The sequence below is a fragment of the Microcaecilia unicolor genome, chromosome 7, assembly GCF_901765095.1.
Source record: "Microcaecilia unicolor chromosome 7, aMicUni1.1, whole genome shotgun sequence".
NCBI classification, from domain to species: Eukaryota; Metazoa; Chordata; class Amphibia; order Gymnophiona; family Siphonopidae; genus Microcaecilia; species Microcaecilia unicolor.
Genome location: NC_044037.1, coordinates 70744147 through 70761179, shown reverse-complemented (window position 1 = coordinate 70761179; position 17033 = coordinate 70744147). Strand labels below are relative to the sequence as shown.

At 43.6% G+C, this 17033-nt stretch overlaps 1 protein-coding gene across 5 annotated transcripts in view; it reads left to right on the top strand.

The window, feature by feature from the left end:
- Positions 1–15317, top strand: part of NUP62CL (nucleoporin 62 C-terminal like) — a 109539-nt gene extending 94222 nt beyond the window's left edge. For all 5 annotated transcript variants that reach the window (XM_030210220.1, XM_030210223.1, XM_030210219.1 and 2 more), the window contains 3 exons: positions 12136–12247; positions 13248–13314; positions 15067–15317. In XM_030210220.1, the coding sequence (XP_030066080.1) occupies positions 12136–12247; positions 13248–13314; positions 15067–15158 (271 nt within the window). In that variant the 3' untranslated portion in view covers positions 15159–15317. The remainder of the gene's footprint in view (positions 1–12135; positions 12248–13247; positions 13315–15066) is intronic.
- Positions 15318–17033: the final 1716 nt, after the last annotated feature.

The following is a 17033-nucleotide window of genomic DNA, read 5'->3' as shown; positions in this document are numbered from 1 at the left end:
GCGAGGACGCAGAATCTCCTGTCCCTCGCTTCCCAGACCAGAGCGTCTCAGCAGATCACAGCTTGGCAGATGTTGAGACTCCTGGGCCATATGGCCTCTACGGTTCATGTGACTCCCATGGCTCGCCTTCACATGAGATCTGCTCAATGGACCCTAGCTTCCCAGTGGTGCCAAGCCACCGGGAATCTAGAAGATGTCATCCACCTGTCCCTCAGTTGCCGCAATTCGCTGCACTGGTGGACGATTCGGACCAATTTGACCCTGGGACGTCCATTCCAAATTCCGCAGCCCACGAAGGTGCTGACGACGGATGCATCTCGCCTGGGGTGGGGAGCTCATGTTGATGGGCTCCTCCCCCAGGGAGTGTGGTCCCTCCAGGAACATGATCTTCAGATCAACCTTCTGGAGCTCCGAGCGGTCTGGAACGCACTGAAGGCCTTCAGGGATCGGCTGTCCTACCAAATCATCCAAATTCGGACAGACAATCAGGTTGCAATGTATTACATCAACAAGCAGGGGGGCACCGGATCTCGCCCCCTGTGTCAGGAAGCCGTCAGGATGTGGCGTTGAGCTTGCCAGTTTGGCATGCTTCTCCAAGCCACATACCTGGCAGGTGTAAACAACAGTCTGGCCGACAGGCTGAGCAGAGTCATGCAACCGCACGAGTGGTCACTGCATTCCAGAGTGGTACGCAAGATCTTCCGAGAGTGTGGCACCCACTCGGTGGACCTTTTCGCCTCTCAGACCAACCACAAGCTGCCTCTGTTCTGTTCCAGACTACAGGCGCAGGGCAGACTGGCGTCAGATGCCTTTCTCCTCCATTGGGGGACCGGCCTCCTGTATGCTTATCCTCCCATACCTTCGGTGGGGGACGACCTTACTGAAGCTCAAGCAAGACCACGGCACCATGATTCTGATAGCGCCTTTTTGGCCCCGTCAGATCTGGTTCCCTCTACTCCTGGAGTTGTCCTCCGAAGAACCGTGGAGATTGGAGTGTTTTCCGACTCTCATTTTGCAGAACGACGGAGCGCTTCTGCACCCCAACCTTCAGTCTCTGGCTCTCACGGCCTGGATGTTAAGGGCATAGATTTTGCTTCGTTGGGTTTGTCTGAGGGTGTCTCCCGTGTCTTGCTTGCCTCTAGAAAGGATTCCACTAAAAAGAGTTACTTTTTCAAGTGGAGGAGGTTTGTCGTTTGGTGTGAGAGCAAGGCCCTAGAACCTCATTGTCCTGCACAGAACCTGCTTGAATACCTTCTACACTTATCAGAGTCTGGTCTCAAGACCAACTCAGTAAGGAATCACCTTAGTGCGATTAGTGCTTACCATTATCGTGTAGAGGGTAAAGCCATCTCTGGAGAGCCTTTAGTCGTTCGATTCATGAGAGGCTTGCTTTTGTCAAGGCCCCCTGTCAAGCCTCCTGCAGTGTCATGGGATCTCAACGTCGTCCTCACCCAGCTGATGAAGCCTCCTTTTGAGCCACTGAATTCTTGCCATCTGAAGTACTTGACCTGGAAGGCCATTTTCTTGGTGGCAGTTACTTCAGCTCGTAGAGTCAGTGAGCTTCAAGCCCTGGTAGCTCATGCTTCTTATACCAAATTTCATCATAACAGACTAGTACTCCGCACTCACCCTAAGTTCCTGCCAAAGGTGGTGTCAGAGTTCCATCTTAACCAGTCAATTGTCTTGCCAACATTGTTTCCCAGACCGCATACCCGCCCTGCTGGACGTCAGTTGCACACATTGGACTGCAAACGAGCATTGGCCTTCTATCTGGAGCGGACACAGCCCCACAGACAGTCCGCCCAATTGTTTATTTCTTTCGACCCCAATAGGAAGGGGGTCGCTGTCGGGAAACGCACCATCTCCAATTGGCTAGCAGATTGCATTTCCTTCACTTACGCCCAGGCTGGGCTGACTCTTGAGGGTCATGTCACGGCTCATAGTGTTAGAGCCATGGCAGCTTCAGTGGCCCACTTGAAGTCAGCCACTATTGAAGAGATTTGCAAGGCTGCGACATGGTCATCTGTCCACACATTCACATCACATTACTGCCTCCAGCAGGATACCCGACGCGACAGTCGGTTCGGGCAGTCGGTGCTGCAGAATCTGTTTGGGGTTTGAATCCAACTCCACCCTCCAGGACCCGATTTATTCTGTTCAGGCTGCACTCTCAGTTAGTTGTTCTTCGTAGGTCAATTTCTGTTATGCCCTCGCCGTTGCGAGGTTCAATTGACCTGGGTTCTTGTTTTGAGTGAGCCTGAGAGCTAGGGATACCCCAGTCGTGAGAACAAGCAGCCTGCTTGTCCTCGGAGAAAGCGAATGATACATACCTGTAGCAGGTGTTTTCCGAGGACAGCAGGCTGATTGTTCTCACCTACCCTCCCTCCTCCCCTTTGGAGTTGCGTTTTACTCATTCCTTTGCTTGTCATTCAACTGAGCGGGAACAGTCGCGCACGGGCGGGAAGACGGCCGCGCGTGCGCGGTGGGCGTGCCCTGCGTGTGGGACCGCCCACAAAGTTTTCTTCCGGTTGGTGGGGGCTGCCGTGGACGTCAACCCAGTCGTGAGAACAATCAGCCTGCTGTCCTCTAAGAACACCTGCTACAGGTATGTATCATTCGCTATCTGCCTAATGGTTAAGCCAATCCTGAAAGGGAAGATAAATGTGTAAAAGCAATCCAGTTCTTCAAAAAGCAATGAATTGCAAATTCAGATTCTCTGCATTTTGTGATTGGGGGAGAAACCACCCGTCCCCCCATCTTATTAGTTTATTCTTGTGTTTGAATGTTCAGTTTTACATTCATTTTCCCATTATGATGCAGCAGCAGTGACATGCAGCTCTTTTTTTTTTTTTTGCTTTAGTTTCTTTATCTTTGTTGTACCCAAACTATAAACAAATGTCAGCCATTTCATTTACATGCCAACCCTGACTGTATCCCTTTAAGTCATGGAAAACTGTGGTGGTTAATGGTGAAACATGTCACTGACTAAAGTCTGGAGACTGTATATTTCTCTGATAGCATCCCTGTAGTTCTAGTAGACATATTTACATCGATGAAATTGCCTCTCGCTAGCCAGCTTTTTCTGTTCATTAGCATGTAGTGGAGATTTAGGTATGTTCGAGTTGATCTGATTGTTTTTCTTAATGGTAGGTCTATGAGGTCTGTCATGTATCCCGGGGCTTCTCCGTAGATAATTTTGTGGACCAGGGTGCAGATTTTGAAAGCTATATGTTCTTTGATTGGTAGCCAGTGTTGTTTTTCCCGGAGGGGTTTAGCGCTTTCGAATTGCGTTTTTCCAAATATGAGCCTGGCTGCTGTGTTTTGAGCGGTCTGAAGTTTCTTTGAGTTGTTCTTTGCTTCCCGCATAGATTCCATTGCAGTAGTCTGTATGACTTAGTACCATTGATGTATCAGGTTGCAAAATGTTTCCCTCGGAAAGAATGGTTTCATATGTTTGAGTTTCCACATTGAGTGGAACATTTTCTTCGTTGTAGAGTTAATTAGGTTCTCAAGTGTAAGATTTCGGTCGATAATGACGCCAAGGATTTTCAGGCTGTCTGAGATGGGGGAGGGTGTGGTCAGGGGTGTTTATATTTGTGGATTTGTACGTATTGTGTTGGGATGAGAGGATGAGACAGTGTTTTCTTTATTGAGTTTTAGTTGAAATGCATTTGCCCATGAGTCCATGATGTTTAGGCTGAGTTTGATTTCATTGGTGATTTTTGTCAGGTCATGTTTGTAAGGTATATATATTGTGACGTCGTCTGCATAGGTGAATGGGTTGAGGCCTTGGTTAGGTAGTGACTTGGCTAGTGGTGTCATCATCAGTTTGAAGAGAATCTGTGAAAGTGGTGATCCTTGAGGTACTCTGCATTCGGATTTCCATTGTGACGATATTTTTCAATTTGATTTCACTTGGTATGTTCTAGTGGTTAGGAAACCCTTGATCCAGCTAAGTATGTTTCTGCTAATACTGAAGTAATCAAGTAGTCTTAGTAGTATGTCATGGTTAACCATGTCAAATGCACTTGACAATGTTGAATTGAAGAAGAACTATGCTTTTACCTATTCCTGCTTGAATTTGGCCAGGAGAGTGATGAGTACTGTTTCAGTGCTATGGAGGTGACAAAATCTTGAATGTCCTTCGTGTAAGATTGAGAATTTATTTATGTAATCACCAAGTTGTTTGGTTGCCATGCTTTACATCAGTTTGACTGGTAGTGGGATAGATGCTACTGGGCGATAGTTGGTGAGTTCACTTGACTTTTTCTTGGTGTCTTTTGGAATTGGGGTGAGTAGGATGTTGCCATTTTCCTTTCGGAAAAGACCTTGCTGGAGCAGGTAGTTCAGGTGGGATGTGAGGTCTGCTATGAAGTGGAGGGGGTGGATTTTATTAGGCAGCTAGGGCACGTATCCAGTTTGCAGTGAGTATTGGAGAACTTATAGATCGCATGGGTAACTGTTTCGGTGGTGAGGGGGGTGAAGTTTGACCAGGTTCGGTCCGCTGGTTATTCTCCAGGGGTTGGGTCCAGGCCATCAATGAACTTTTCGATGTCAGTATTGTCAAGAGGAAGTGTGTTGCGTAGATTTACAATTTTTTCATTTAAATATTTGGCAAGTTTGTCTGCAGGTGGGATGTCTGTGTTGGTTGTGGTGACCAGGGTGGTGTCTAGTAGTTTGTTTACGAGTTGGTATAGTTTCTTTGTGTCTTTGTAGTCTGGTCCTATTTTAGTTCTGTAATATGACCTTTTGACCTGTCTTATTGCGTATTTGTATTTTCTTTGTATATGTTTCCAAGCGTTGAGTGTGGGTTCATCTTTTATTTTTTTCCATGCTCTTTCGAGTTTCCTGTATTGTGTTTTCAGTTTTTTCAGTTCGTCGTTGAACCATGGTATCGAGGTATGTCTTTGTGATGATCTAGTTTGTAAGGATGCTATTTCGTTTAGTATGTTTTTGCATCTTTTGCCCCAGTTGGAGAGGTAGTGTATTGAGTCCGTTTGTGTTGTCCATTCGTTATTATATATTTGTTGCCAGAATGTTTTCGGGTCTATTTGGCTTCTTGTGCTATAGGTTGTGTGTTCTTGAATGTGGTGTGTGCCCTTCCACCAATTTAGGGATAGATTTAGTTTGCACTCGTCAGACCATGATATTTCTGTCCATTTAGTATCAGTTATTATTAGGTTTTGGTCTACGGATAATTTATGTGAGATGAGGTCGAGTGTGTGCCCTTTGACGTGGGTTACTTGCATGTGTGGCCATTTGAGATCCCATAAGTGGAGGAATTCCTTGTATTCTCGTGCATTGGCCAGTTTTAGGTCTTCTAAGTGAAGGTTGATGTCTCCTAATAGCAGTATGTTTGAGTTAGTTACACAAGTGTTTGAGATGAAGTCCATGAAGTTTGGCTGGCTTTCACTCCAATTACCTGGTGGTGTGTAAAACAAGATACAATTCAGATAATCAAGCAGGGATTTGTTATGGATTCTGATTGAGGCAATTTCGAGTTGGGGTGTTATTGACTCTGGTTTTGGTTGTGAAGTTAGATTGGTATATTAGTGCTATGCCACCGTCTCTCTTTCTTTCTGGTCCAGTGGGTAATTTTGTATCCTGGGGGGCATAGGTCTCGGATTATGGGGTCCTTTTGATCATGGATCCAGGTTTCACTGATGAGGATTAGATCAAGGTTTTCTGACGTGATCCAGTTTTTTACTGTTTTGTTTACAACGGATCTGGCGTTGATGTACCCTACTTGAATTTTTTGGTATGGGGCTACTATGTTTGGTGTTGTATGGATCTTTGTTAGTTGTCGTTTCCTTGTTTGTGTGTGGTTAGTATGACCTTTCTTGCCGTTCTGTTGGTGTTGTCCGCATGTTGGTACATAAGCACCGCCATGCTGGGAAAAGACCCAAGTTCCATTAAGCCCAGCACTCCGTCTCCGACAGCGGCCAATCCAGGCCCCAAGAACCTGGCAAAAACCCAAAATTTAATAACGATCAATGGATTTTTCCTTCAGGAATCTATCTAGACCCCCTTTAAACTCAGCAAGGCCAGCTACCGTCACTACCTTCTCCGGCAATGAGTTCCAGAGTCTAACTACGCGCTGAGTAAAGAAAAACTTTCTCCGATTCGTTTTAAACCTACCACATTCTAATTTCATCTTGTGTCCCCTGGTTTTATTATTGTTAGCAAGCGTAAACAAACGCTTCACATCTGTCCGCTCTACCCCACTCACTATCTTGTAAACCTCTATCATATCACCCGTCAGCCGCCTTTTCTCCAGGCTAAAGAGTCCTAGCCATCTTAACCTCTCCTCATAGGGTAGTCGTCCCATCCCTTTTATCATTTTTTGTCGCCCTTCTCTGCACCGTCTCCAATTCATTTATATCTTTTTTGAGATGAGGCGACCAGAACTGAACACAATACTCACTGTGCGGTCACACCGTGGAGCGATATAACAGCATTATAACATCCCCTCATGTTTGTTTTCCATCCCTTTTCTAATACTACTCAAAATTCTGTTCGCCTTCTTAGCCGCTGCAGCACGTTGAGCTGAAGATTTCAACATCCTATCCACAATGACTCCCAGATCCCTTTCTTGGTCCATAACTCCTAAAGCAGAACCTTGCATAACATAGCTGTAATTCGGGTTCCTCCTTCCCACATGCATCACTTTGCACTTGTCATCGTTGAACTTCATCTGCCATTTGGACGCCCAATCCCCCAGTCTCATAACAAAGGTATTCTTCCTTTGTTATGGATGTCAGTCTGTTGGTGTGTAGAGTATCTGGTCAGTCTTTGGTGGTTATGTAGTATGGGTATGATGTTATTTTCTGCGAGTGGGATGGATAGTGATAGTTGGATCAGTGATAAGGAGTAGATAGCTATGAGTATTTTGACGGTATTCATTTTTTGAGTCAATTCAGTTTGACTGCTAGTGGGCTGTGTTCGAATTGGATAGTTCTGGGTGAGGTTCGTTCTTAAGGTTATCTCCAGCAGCTAATTGCTACCACTGTGAGGAGTCAGTTATGTTGGGTGAGCGTTGGCCCACCAGAACACTCCTGAGGCTCTTTCTTGTCTAAGGTTTGTTTTAATGGATAGATACCTATAGTTTACTCACGGACTCACAGTTAGATGTTCAGAAGGGTTACCCCAGGGTGCAGACTCCGTGATTCTGAGTGTCGTATCGTTGGTTGGAGGTAGGGTTCTAGGAGTGGTAGTTATAGTGCAGGGTGAGGTAGTGTTCCTACGGGTTGAGGTAGCTCATGGTTGTGTGGGGTCGGGTGATTTAGAGGTGTTGCCCCAAGGCATAGGATCGTCGTGACTCTGAGATCTGTGTCAGTGATTGGAGGTAGGAGTCTGTTTAGGCTTAGTCCGGTAAATGTTGTTTCGTTGTTTGTAAGTCTTTCCAGAGTGCTGGATCGTTGGGTCTGTGGCTCCAGCGCTGCGTTTGTGGATGAGGCAGGAGCTGGGAGAAGGTAAAGGCAGCGGCCCCTGGCTGCACTGCAGTGCGTCGGGTCGTGCGTTGATGGCTTGAAGCATTTCCTCAGTGATTGCCTCTACACCCTGCGCTGCCTCCGTTGCTCCAATCATCTGGATTGCGGCGGCGGCGCCGTTCGATCCCTCTGCAGTTCCTACGTCCTCCTCTGGGGCGATCCTCATGTCTCCAAAGGCTCTATCTCCCGTGTTGGCCACTCTGGACGTGGCTCCTTGGTCCCCCGTAGTCTGCCAAGGGATCAGCGGACAGGCAGCGAGGTGGCCGAGTCGGGCATGCAGCCGGGGTTGCGTTGGGGTCTCACGGCTGTGTGGTCGCTGGTGTGGAGAGGGCAGATCGCCTCTCTTTATTGCAGGTGGGCAGTCGGGAGGGAGGGTTGGACGTGCGAGCGGTTTTGCCGGCTTGATTCCAGTGTGGCTCCGGCTCCAATCGCCGTATGCCGCTAGCGACTCATCTGGCTCCGATCACCGCCCTCCGCTGCCGCTCTCCGTTCAGCGCCTCTCACGCCGATCGTCGCTGGCCGTCTGCCACTCGCTCGCCGCCCACCGCTCTCCGACCGGTACCGCTCCAACGAGGCCCAGAGCTCACGTGGATGCAGCTTGGCCAGTCGCTAGTTGTAAAATTAGGTGATTTTGTAGGCTGGGAAAACTCATAGTGACAGAAAATGGTAATAAGCAAAATTATTGTTCATAGAACCAAAAACCGAAGAAAAACAATTATACAGAAATGGAAATCCTTACAATTACCTACAAAGGCAGAGAGAGTTTAATGACAATCAAAAATCTTCAGCTGATGAAATCCTAAATTATCTTAGACTAAAGTAGTCAACATTGTGTACAAGTCCTGATGACAGTCAAACGTGACTTATCTCAAAGGAAAATTTCTGTACTAAAGAGCATACTTTCCTAGGACAAATACAAAACTTGTACTGAACAAATCCTAAGTTTCCTTAAATTTAGTCATTTAAACTAGTTGCATATGCTTGCATTTTTCAGTACTAATTTAATTTAAATTATTTTTACAATCCCTAACTTTTTAACAGAAGTTGGTGCAAAACAGCTAAGGACAAAAATAAAATTGGATACACAACCTACATGTCCTTGTATCTCTTTCAGTGCACATTTAGTACTACCTTGGAGACTTTTGTGCAGACACAAAATAATGGGTTGAGTACACATCTTGGAACTTGAAAGCAGCAACACCACTTGTCAAGGCTTCAAGTATAGCTACTGTTTATTGGTGCATCCTTCAAATACATTCATAACTCAGTTATAAATTGGTTGAACATACTGAGCATCTATGATTGGAGCTTTTACTACTGCTTTCAAACTTGTGTTAATGCAACCTTTGTGTCTGTACAAAAGGACAGACAGTTCAAGATAATAGTAACTCTGTGGTAAGAAAAACAAAGACCTGTAACTAACTAACTGAAACAAATAGTACATTTTCTAAGGAAATAAAGTAGGATTTGTTCAGTATTAGGTTTGTATTTGTTCTTGGAATATTTGCTCTCTTTGTAGAGCAATGTTCCCTTGAAATATCCAGGTTTGGTCTGTCCTCCTGTCTGCATGCATACACAAAAATTTATGTGCTGACATAATTAGAGAGGTATAGGGCAGTAGGGAGGCAGGCCCTGCCACCTGAAGAAGTGGATAGGCCAGTGGCAGTGAGCAGGTGATGTCAAGCTTGGAGGTAGGTGGAAGGAGTAGAAGGGAAATGGGTACAGGAGGAAAGTGGAGTGTGCAAGGGAGAGCGAGAAGGAGGAGGAATGGGGAGTAAAAGAAGATGTGAGGTAAGGAAAAGAGTAGAAGATAATGTGAGGTAGGGGGAAACAGCACACCCTGCACCTCTACACACATACATCATAAGAGCATAAAAATTGCCAGCACTGTTTTCCAGTAGTGACCAATCCAGGTCACAAGTACCTGTCAGAATCCCAAAGAGTAACATGATTCCATGCTGTTTACCCCTAGGGATATACCCAAGTCTACCTTAACAGTTTATGGATTTTTCTTCAGGAATTTGTTCAAAACTTAAACCCAGTAATGATGCTAATTGCTTTTACCACATCCTCTTGCATTAAGTTTCACAGCTTAACTGTATATTGAGTGAAAAAATAGTTTCTCTAATTTGTCTTAAATGTACTATTTAGTAACTTCATGGAGTATCCTAGTCTTGTGGTTTTTGTCAGAGTAAACTATTGGTTCACATTTACTTGTCCTACTCCACTGAGGCTCCGATGCTCAGAAGCAAATGTGAGTGCTGGAGGCCATTAGCGCTGGACTAGCACCCGCATTTGCAAGTGCACAATGCTGAGAAGGGTCAAAGCACAGGAACCAACAAAGCGCTGAAGAACAACACAATGAGCAAGCAAATGAGGGAATTTCCTATTCCCTCAAATGTCCAGCGAACTGCGCTGCTAACAAGGGCACCTTTTAATACTGCTTGGAGCTGACGTTAAGGTGTCTACACAGGTACCAAGCTGTGAGGGGGGGGGGACAGGAGAAGTACTGAGCAGTGGAGTCTGGTAGGGCATCTTATCTCTGGCATGAAAAGGGCCTCTGTCTTACTCCAAAGCACCATTTTTAACAATCTGGAGCTTTCAGCCACAACCCCCAAATGCTCAGCTGGGCAACTGGCCCCGAAGAATTTCTGCAACCGCCGGTGCCCAGGCTCCACATTCCCATCCCCAGCGGCCAAATAATCTGTGCAGTCCAGCTGCACCCCTGGGTGTTCTCCAACACCCCTCAAATACAAGTTCATGTCCAGCGGGTACAGGCACAGTGGGAGCTGGCACTTCTTCCTCCTCTTTCCCTCATCCCCCTCTGACATTGTGGGCATGTGCTCAAGAGCTGTATTTAATGCAGAACTCTTGAGCGCATGTGCCAGGCACCATCCTCCCAATAAACTCCCTAATGCTCAATTCTATAATGTGCAAATTTAAGCGCACATTAACATTGAGCATTAGGGAGTTACTTTTCCATGCTGATCTAGTGGTATTTTTTCCAGCGCTGGAGTTTTGAGCATCTACCTCTCAGGATTTTATAGACATCTGTCATCTCTCCTCAGCCATCAATTCTCCCAAGCTAAAGAACTCCAACTTATCTATCCTTCCCTCATATGTGAGTCATTCAACATCCTAATGATTTTGGTCACCCTTCTCTGTATCTTTTCTAATTCTACTATATCTTTTTTGAGACACGGCAACCAGAACTGCACAAAATACTTGAGGTGTGTTAACACCATGGAGCAATAGAGGTGTTATATTTTTCATCTCTTTATTCTTTTCCTAATAATTCCTAACATTCTTTTTGCTTTTTTTTTTTTTGACTGCCACTGCACACTTAGCAGAAGATTATAACCTGTTGTCCTGATCTTTTTTCCTGTTGGTGAAGAACCCTTCCTTCTTACATATCACATGCCACCCTACTGAGACACTTCACCATGCCTCTACCCACTGAATTTCACACACCAAGTCCAAATTGGCCAGTGAAGGAAAGGGAAATGAACCATTTTGTCACATTATAGTGTGTGGGATTTTTACTTAAGTATGTAACAACGTATCTTCGGCTATTATGATTTTATGTAAGTTTGCTATGGTTTTTGTCTGAGACTAGTTTTGGTTTGTATTTATTACCACTCAGTTATTTCATTTCTAAAAGTGGTTAAATTAAGTGGCTTGTTAACTCATTAAGTGGGCAACCTTTCTCGTGGGGTTGGGGCTTGACAATCTATTTCAGTGGTGTAACCTTAGCCAGGTTTGAATTCTGCAGTTCAGAAGTGAGTGGTACTCCATTTTGGATCTCTTTAACTCAGAAATAAATATCCAGGAAGAAAAGAGCACTACTGACCAGAAATTATTGGGTAGCTTTGTGGGATATTTTATCTCAATAAATACTCGATCTCTGAGTACTTTGGCTCTTATGGCTCTTAAAAGAAGATGGTGCTTATAGATATGGGTGTAGAGAACATTTCCAGTTCTGTGACCTCTTACTTACCTCTTTTCCCAAGGGGTGTACTGTTCTGGCTGTAGCTGAACTGAACTTTAAAGAAATGCTTTATCTAATCCCAATAACAGAGAAAGAGGGAGGGTAGTGTGAGATCAGCCTTATCCTATTCATTCTGAACAGGAGTTGGCCAGCCTAATATTTCATCATGACATCGTATTAAGTGAGGGAGGAAGTTGGATTGGAATTTTCTTGTCGGGTTTAATTTTTGTAGCAAGTGCCCATGAATCCCTTGGTGGTAGCAAGTAGAGATGGATCATGTTCATTCTTTTGATAGTGATTCTTGTAAAACATTTTTGTTATGAACTTTTTAAAATAGCTGTGATGGAGGATCTTTCTCAGGTTTTGGGATTTCATAAATCACAATCTGGACTCAACATGTTTCAGGCACAAAATCCTGATCGCAAAATGCTTAGGTTTGTTGAAGCTTCCCCCTTGTGTACTTGTAGTGGGAAATATCTAAAGGGACCACAATCAAAACTATTCCTGAATCTTTCCATCGTATGTGTTGGCACCGTTAAGCACTAGCCTTAACTTGCTGCATCCAGTATCCGCTTGCAGATCTAAAGTTCAGTGCGCCTAGTAATTTGAAGATAACACTTAAAATGGACTTGATTAGGTTCCTGGTTTGTCTTTTAGTTATAAGCTGGCAGAGAATATTGATGCACAGCTGAAGCGCATGGCTCAGGATTTGAAGGATATCATTGAGCACCTGAACACATCTGGAGGCCCTGCTGACACCAGTGACCCGGTGAGTAGAATCTCAAATACTTGCAAGGGTAAGATGCATTGTATATTGTGGTGGCCATACTAGATCCAGGGTTGGGCCACCTTGGTTTTCGAGTTCTGCAACTCGGGTTTTCAGGATTTACCTAATTAATATGCATGAGATTACATATGCTGCCTGTGTTGTATGCAAGTAGATCATGTGCATATTAATTGGGGAAATCCTGAAAATCCCAACTCAGTTGCAGCCCTCAAAGACTGAGATTGCCCACCCCTATACTAGCTGTATCATGCTTTAGTGATTATTCAAAAATATTCCAACCAGGGTCTTCCTCAATTTGAATTGTGCAGCCTTCTGGGACCTTATCATTGATCTAAAGGAGCAACTTCCCTGACTGAGCTAATGTGGAATATCTGACCACCTGTAGCCTATTTATCATTCCTCTCCTGTTGTAAAACCATTTCTCTTGTGCCTTGCAGGCACATTTTGACTTTTTATCAAGGTGGTTGTTGGAGTGTCTTTCTGTGACTAGACTTGTTCAGTCGGGTACCTCTCAGCATCCCCCCTCACTATAAATCCAGATTATTCTCCATCACTATATAGTTTCATCTGATAAAATTTACCTATAGAAATTTACTTCCAGTTTTCACAAACCTATTTAAATTTGGTTTGGCTTCCCATCAAGTATTGATCTGTAAGTCCTACGGTGAAGATTTTCTTTCCACTGTGTTTGGAAGAACTGTATTAGAAATGCCTCCATCATTGAGCACCCTTTCTCTGCCAGTCTAAAAAGTTAAAACATGACATTGGTCAACCCTAAGTTCAGCTTCTTGATGAACCACTATAGTGTTGTCATTTGTACAGCAGCCCCAGAGGGAACTTGGATCTGTCCAAAAGTTTAATTTAGTAATTAGTGGTGTTGATGTGGGTTACATTCTTCATATTCATGCTGAGTTGATATTTAATCAGTGCTAAGAATATGTCTTTATTATAGCCCATTTAATCAATACAATTTTTCTTTAAGCTTCAGCAGATCTGCAAAATCCTGAATGCACATATGGACTCGCTGCAGTGGATCGATCAGAACTCTGGTAGGAGTCTGTTGAGATGTGGAAATGGTCTGGGTGCAGTTAGGTCTTTAAACTACCTCCAGTTAATTGTCAGATTGCTAACATTTGTAAGAACAAAGTAAATGTTTAATGACTTGGACTGGGGTTTAATAAGCTAGTGATTGTAAGGGACAGTGTTTTGAGGAATAGCAATTATCTGTTACAGAATTAGAAAAGGTACAGAGAAGGGCTACAAAAATGATAAAGGGGATGGTACGACTTCCCTATGAGGAAAGGCTGAAGTGGCTAGGGCTCTTCAGCTTGGAGAAGCGACGGCTGAGGGGAGATATGATAGAGGTCTATAAAATGAGTGGAATGGAACGCTTGTTTACTCTTTCCAGAAATAACTAGGACTAGGGCAAGCAATGAAGCTACAAAGTAGTAAATTTTAAATGAATCTGAGAAAACATTTCTTCACTCAACATGTAATTAAACTCTGGAATTTGTTGCCAAAGAATGTAGTAAAATCAGTTAGAATAGCAGGGTTTAAAAAAAGGTTTGTTTAGCTTCCTAAAAAAAAAGTCCATAAGCCATTATTAAAGTGACTTGGGGAAACTCCACTGCTTATTTGTAGGATAAGCAGCATAAAATGTATTATACTGTTTTGTGATTTTGCCAGGTACTTGTGACCTGGATTGGCCACCGTTGGAAACAGGATGCTGGGCTTCATGGACCTTCGGTCTGTCCCAGTATGGCAATAGTTATGTACTTACTAATTTAGGTCCAAAATCAAATTATTGGGGTGGTTAAGGGATATTTGTTTTCTACTTTGACATACCTGCTTTTTAGGCTCATACTGTGGTCCCAGGGAATTGGCCATAGTGGTTCATGCAGTAATACCAAACCATTTTGATTACCATAATTATTTATTGGTGTAACAAAAACAGAAAACTCTGACTCAATTCAGAATACAGCTGTGAGGATTATTATGGGTATAAGATAATGTGACCACGTTTGGCGTCTGCATTGGTTGCCAGTAAAGCAACGTATTGAATTTAAAATCCTGTTTTTAGTTTTTAAAATTGTACATGAATTAGCACCTAAGATTTTAGCTGTATATGTAAGTTATATGTAAGATGGCACTGCAATTATCAGGAATAAAGCTAATGGAAATGGTCCTTTTCCTATGTGGGACCTAGGTATTGGAATGTTCTCCATGATGAGCTAAAGGATATAAATGATGTATTAATATTTTGCAAACTGTGCAAGACTTGGTTATTGTAAAGGCATAGAATTGGGTAACAATTGTAATGTTGTGTATATGTAGATGTTTTGTTAGTGGGAAATGTCATTTGTTTTATTTGTAATTTTATTTTTGTAAACCATTTTGTAACTTGCTTGGAGAAATGGTATATAAATTTCATAAATGAATATTTGTATTATGCTGGTCCATTAATAAGTATAACACTTTTCAAAAGAGACATTTGAGACCCATTATGACTTCCCTAATTCTTTACCTGAGAAACTTTGATCAGTTTGAGCACAGGATGGTAAACTTCCTTGCTAAAAAGTGTCAAACAGGGCTTTCCAGATTTGCACTTCTAATTAGTGTCATTTTGTTGGCTTCTAGCAAAGCACAGTTCCACAACCAGTCCTGTTGTATCATTTTATGCCAATAAGCTGGTCACATACAGAAGGGCCCAAAAATAGGCAGTTGCTGAGGGAAAATGTCTGTCTTAAATACTCCTTTTAGTACTGTTCTGTTATGTAACTCCTCTTTTCTCACCCCCACAGCACTACTGCAGAGGAAAGTTGAAGAAGTGACAAAGGTGTGCGAAAGCCGGCGCAAGGAGCAAGAACGCAGCTTTCGGATTGCATTTGATTGAAAGAATTTGGGAGACAGCGGAGTCTGTGGTGGTTCATGTGATGCACATCATGTGCAATCTCAGCAGACTCCAAAATATTGAGAATGTGGATGAAAGGGGGATTGAGTGATTTGTGATGGTAGTTTTGTTACATTAAAGAAGTGTGTTTTTCATTCCAGAGCAATCTTGTCATTTATAGAGAACATGTTACCATGCATATAAAATGATCTGGCCTTTCATCCTTTCATTTTGCTGGAATGTCATGAGAATACCAGATCAGGATTGGTCCAAAGGCATCGAGCACCCTATGTGAACCTTCAGCTGTATGTGCCTTTCCCCCCCCTCCCCCCCCCCCCTAAAAATGGTTAACATTTCTCCCCCCCCCCCCCCCCACCCATACCAGGTAGTTTAACATTTCCCCTTCCCCTCCTTACTCTCCCCTCAGCCCAAGGTAGTCAGTGTGGCAGAACTTGAGTGTTGCGTGGCTCTAGAGCATTGAAGAGCGCTGCCCTCCTACCTCCTTACACACCAACCCCAAGTTTAATAGACGAGTGGGCGCTGTGCAGGCCCTGTAGGCCCATATTGCTCTGTTTTCCCACTTCCCTCCAACAGGAAAGGTACCTTAGTGGGGGGGAGGGGAAGTACTCCAGCTCGGGTCTCTACTCTTTAAACTTTGGGCCTGTACGGAAAGGGGTGGTAAGGGGGAGGGGGCAACAGCAGTAGGAGACAGGTTCTTGTGTGTTCCAGAGCCATTTCACGCCACCACCCAAATTCTTCAATCCTAGGTAAATGCCTAGTCCATCTTGTGGCAAGACCAACCCTGCATCAAAGTTATTGTTTGCTTTTCCACTCTGCCCTTTACCTCCTGTCCCTGAGTGAGCCCAAGGGAAAATAAAATCACATACAAATACAAACAAATAGTATTGTCTTATAACAAAGGCCTTTGGGAAGCATGGGGCCACTTAATCAGTGATGTCTATCCCAAGTGATTCAAATTGATGTTTGGCCTTTTGCCCTTTTATTGGGATAGTCCTTTTGAGCCCTCTGTATACTATTCTTATATATTTCTTTTCTGGCCTTCAGACCTCCCCTAATTTGCCCCAAGCAAGCCAGATCTATCTGAGAAAGAATATGAGATATTGGTCATAGTTTACATTGTTCCATTCAAACACCTTATCCTCTTAAAAATACTGTTTCTTAAGTGTATATTCAAATACACCTAATGTTTCATTCTGTTAAGAGCTTACCACACCTGAGGAAACAAGTAAATAAACCCTACACCATCAAGAAAGAACTATCCTCATACTTTCCTAAGAAAGGCTTTGACCAGTGCAGAATAAGCTACTCTCTGAACATCTTCAGGCTGTTCTCACAGGTAGAGGTGTTGAAGTGTGAGTGGCCATGCTAGAACTGCTCATGCTTTCAAGTTCCGGGTTCCATTCCCTAATCAAGAAACTTTCATCTCTGGATGAGGAAAGTGGTAGAGTTTGTCATGAGAGAGCCTCTGTTGCAGTAGCCATGGCCCTTATCTCTTATCGGCAGATGACATATTTTTCTTCATTGCACTTGTGCCAGGTCTCCAGCTGGGCAACATGCAGAACAGGGGAGTCCATTGAAGTGAGCAAAAAAAAAAAAAGTTAAGATATAAGACTCAAGACAGGATGGATATATATATATATATATATATATATATATATATATATATATATATATATCTGTAAAATTACATTAATTTAAACATATTTTTCATCTGCCTTTCATTCACTTCCACAAACTTGGTAGCAATTTTAGCAGTATGAGCAAGATAATACTTAAGTGCTATAGAAGGGAATAAACTGCTAAAGCAATAAAACGAGTAAGTAGCAGTGTCCTTGGTTTTCAGTAAGTCCCTTGTTT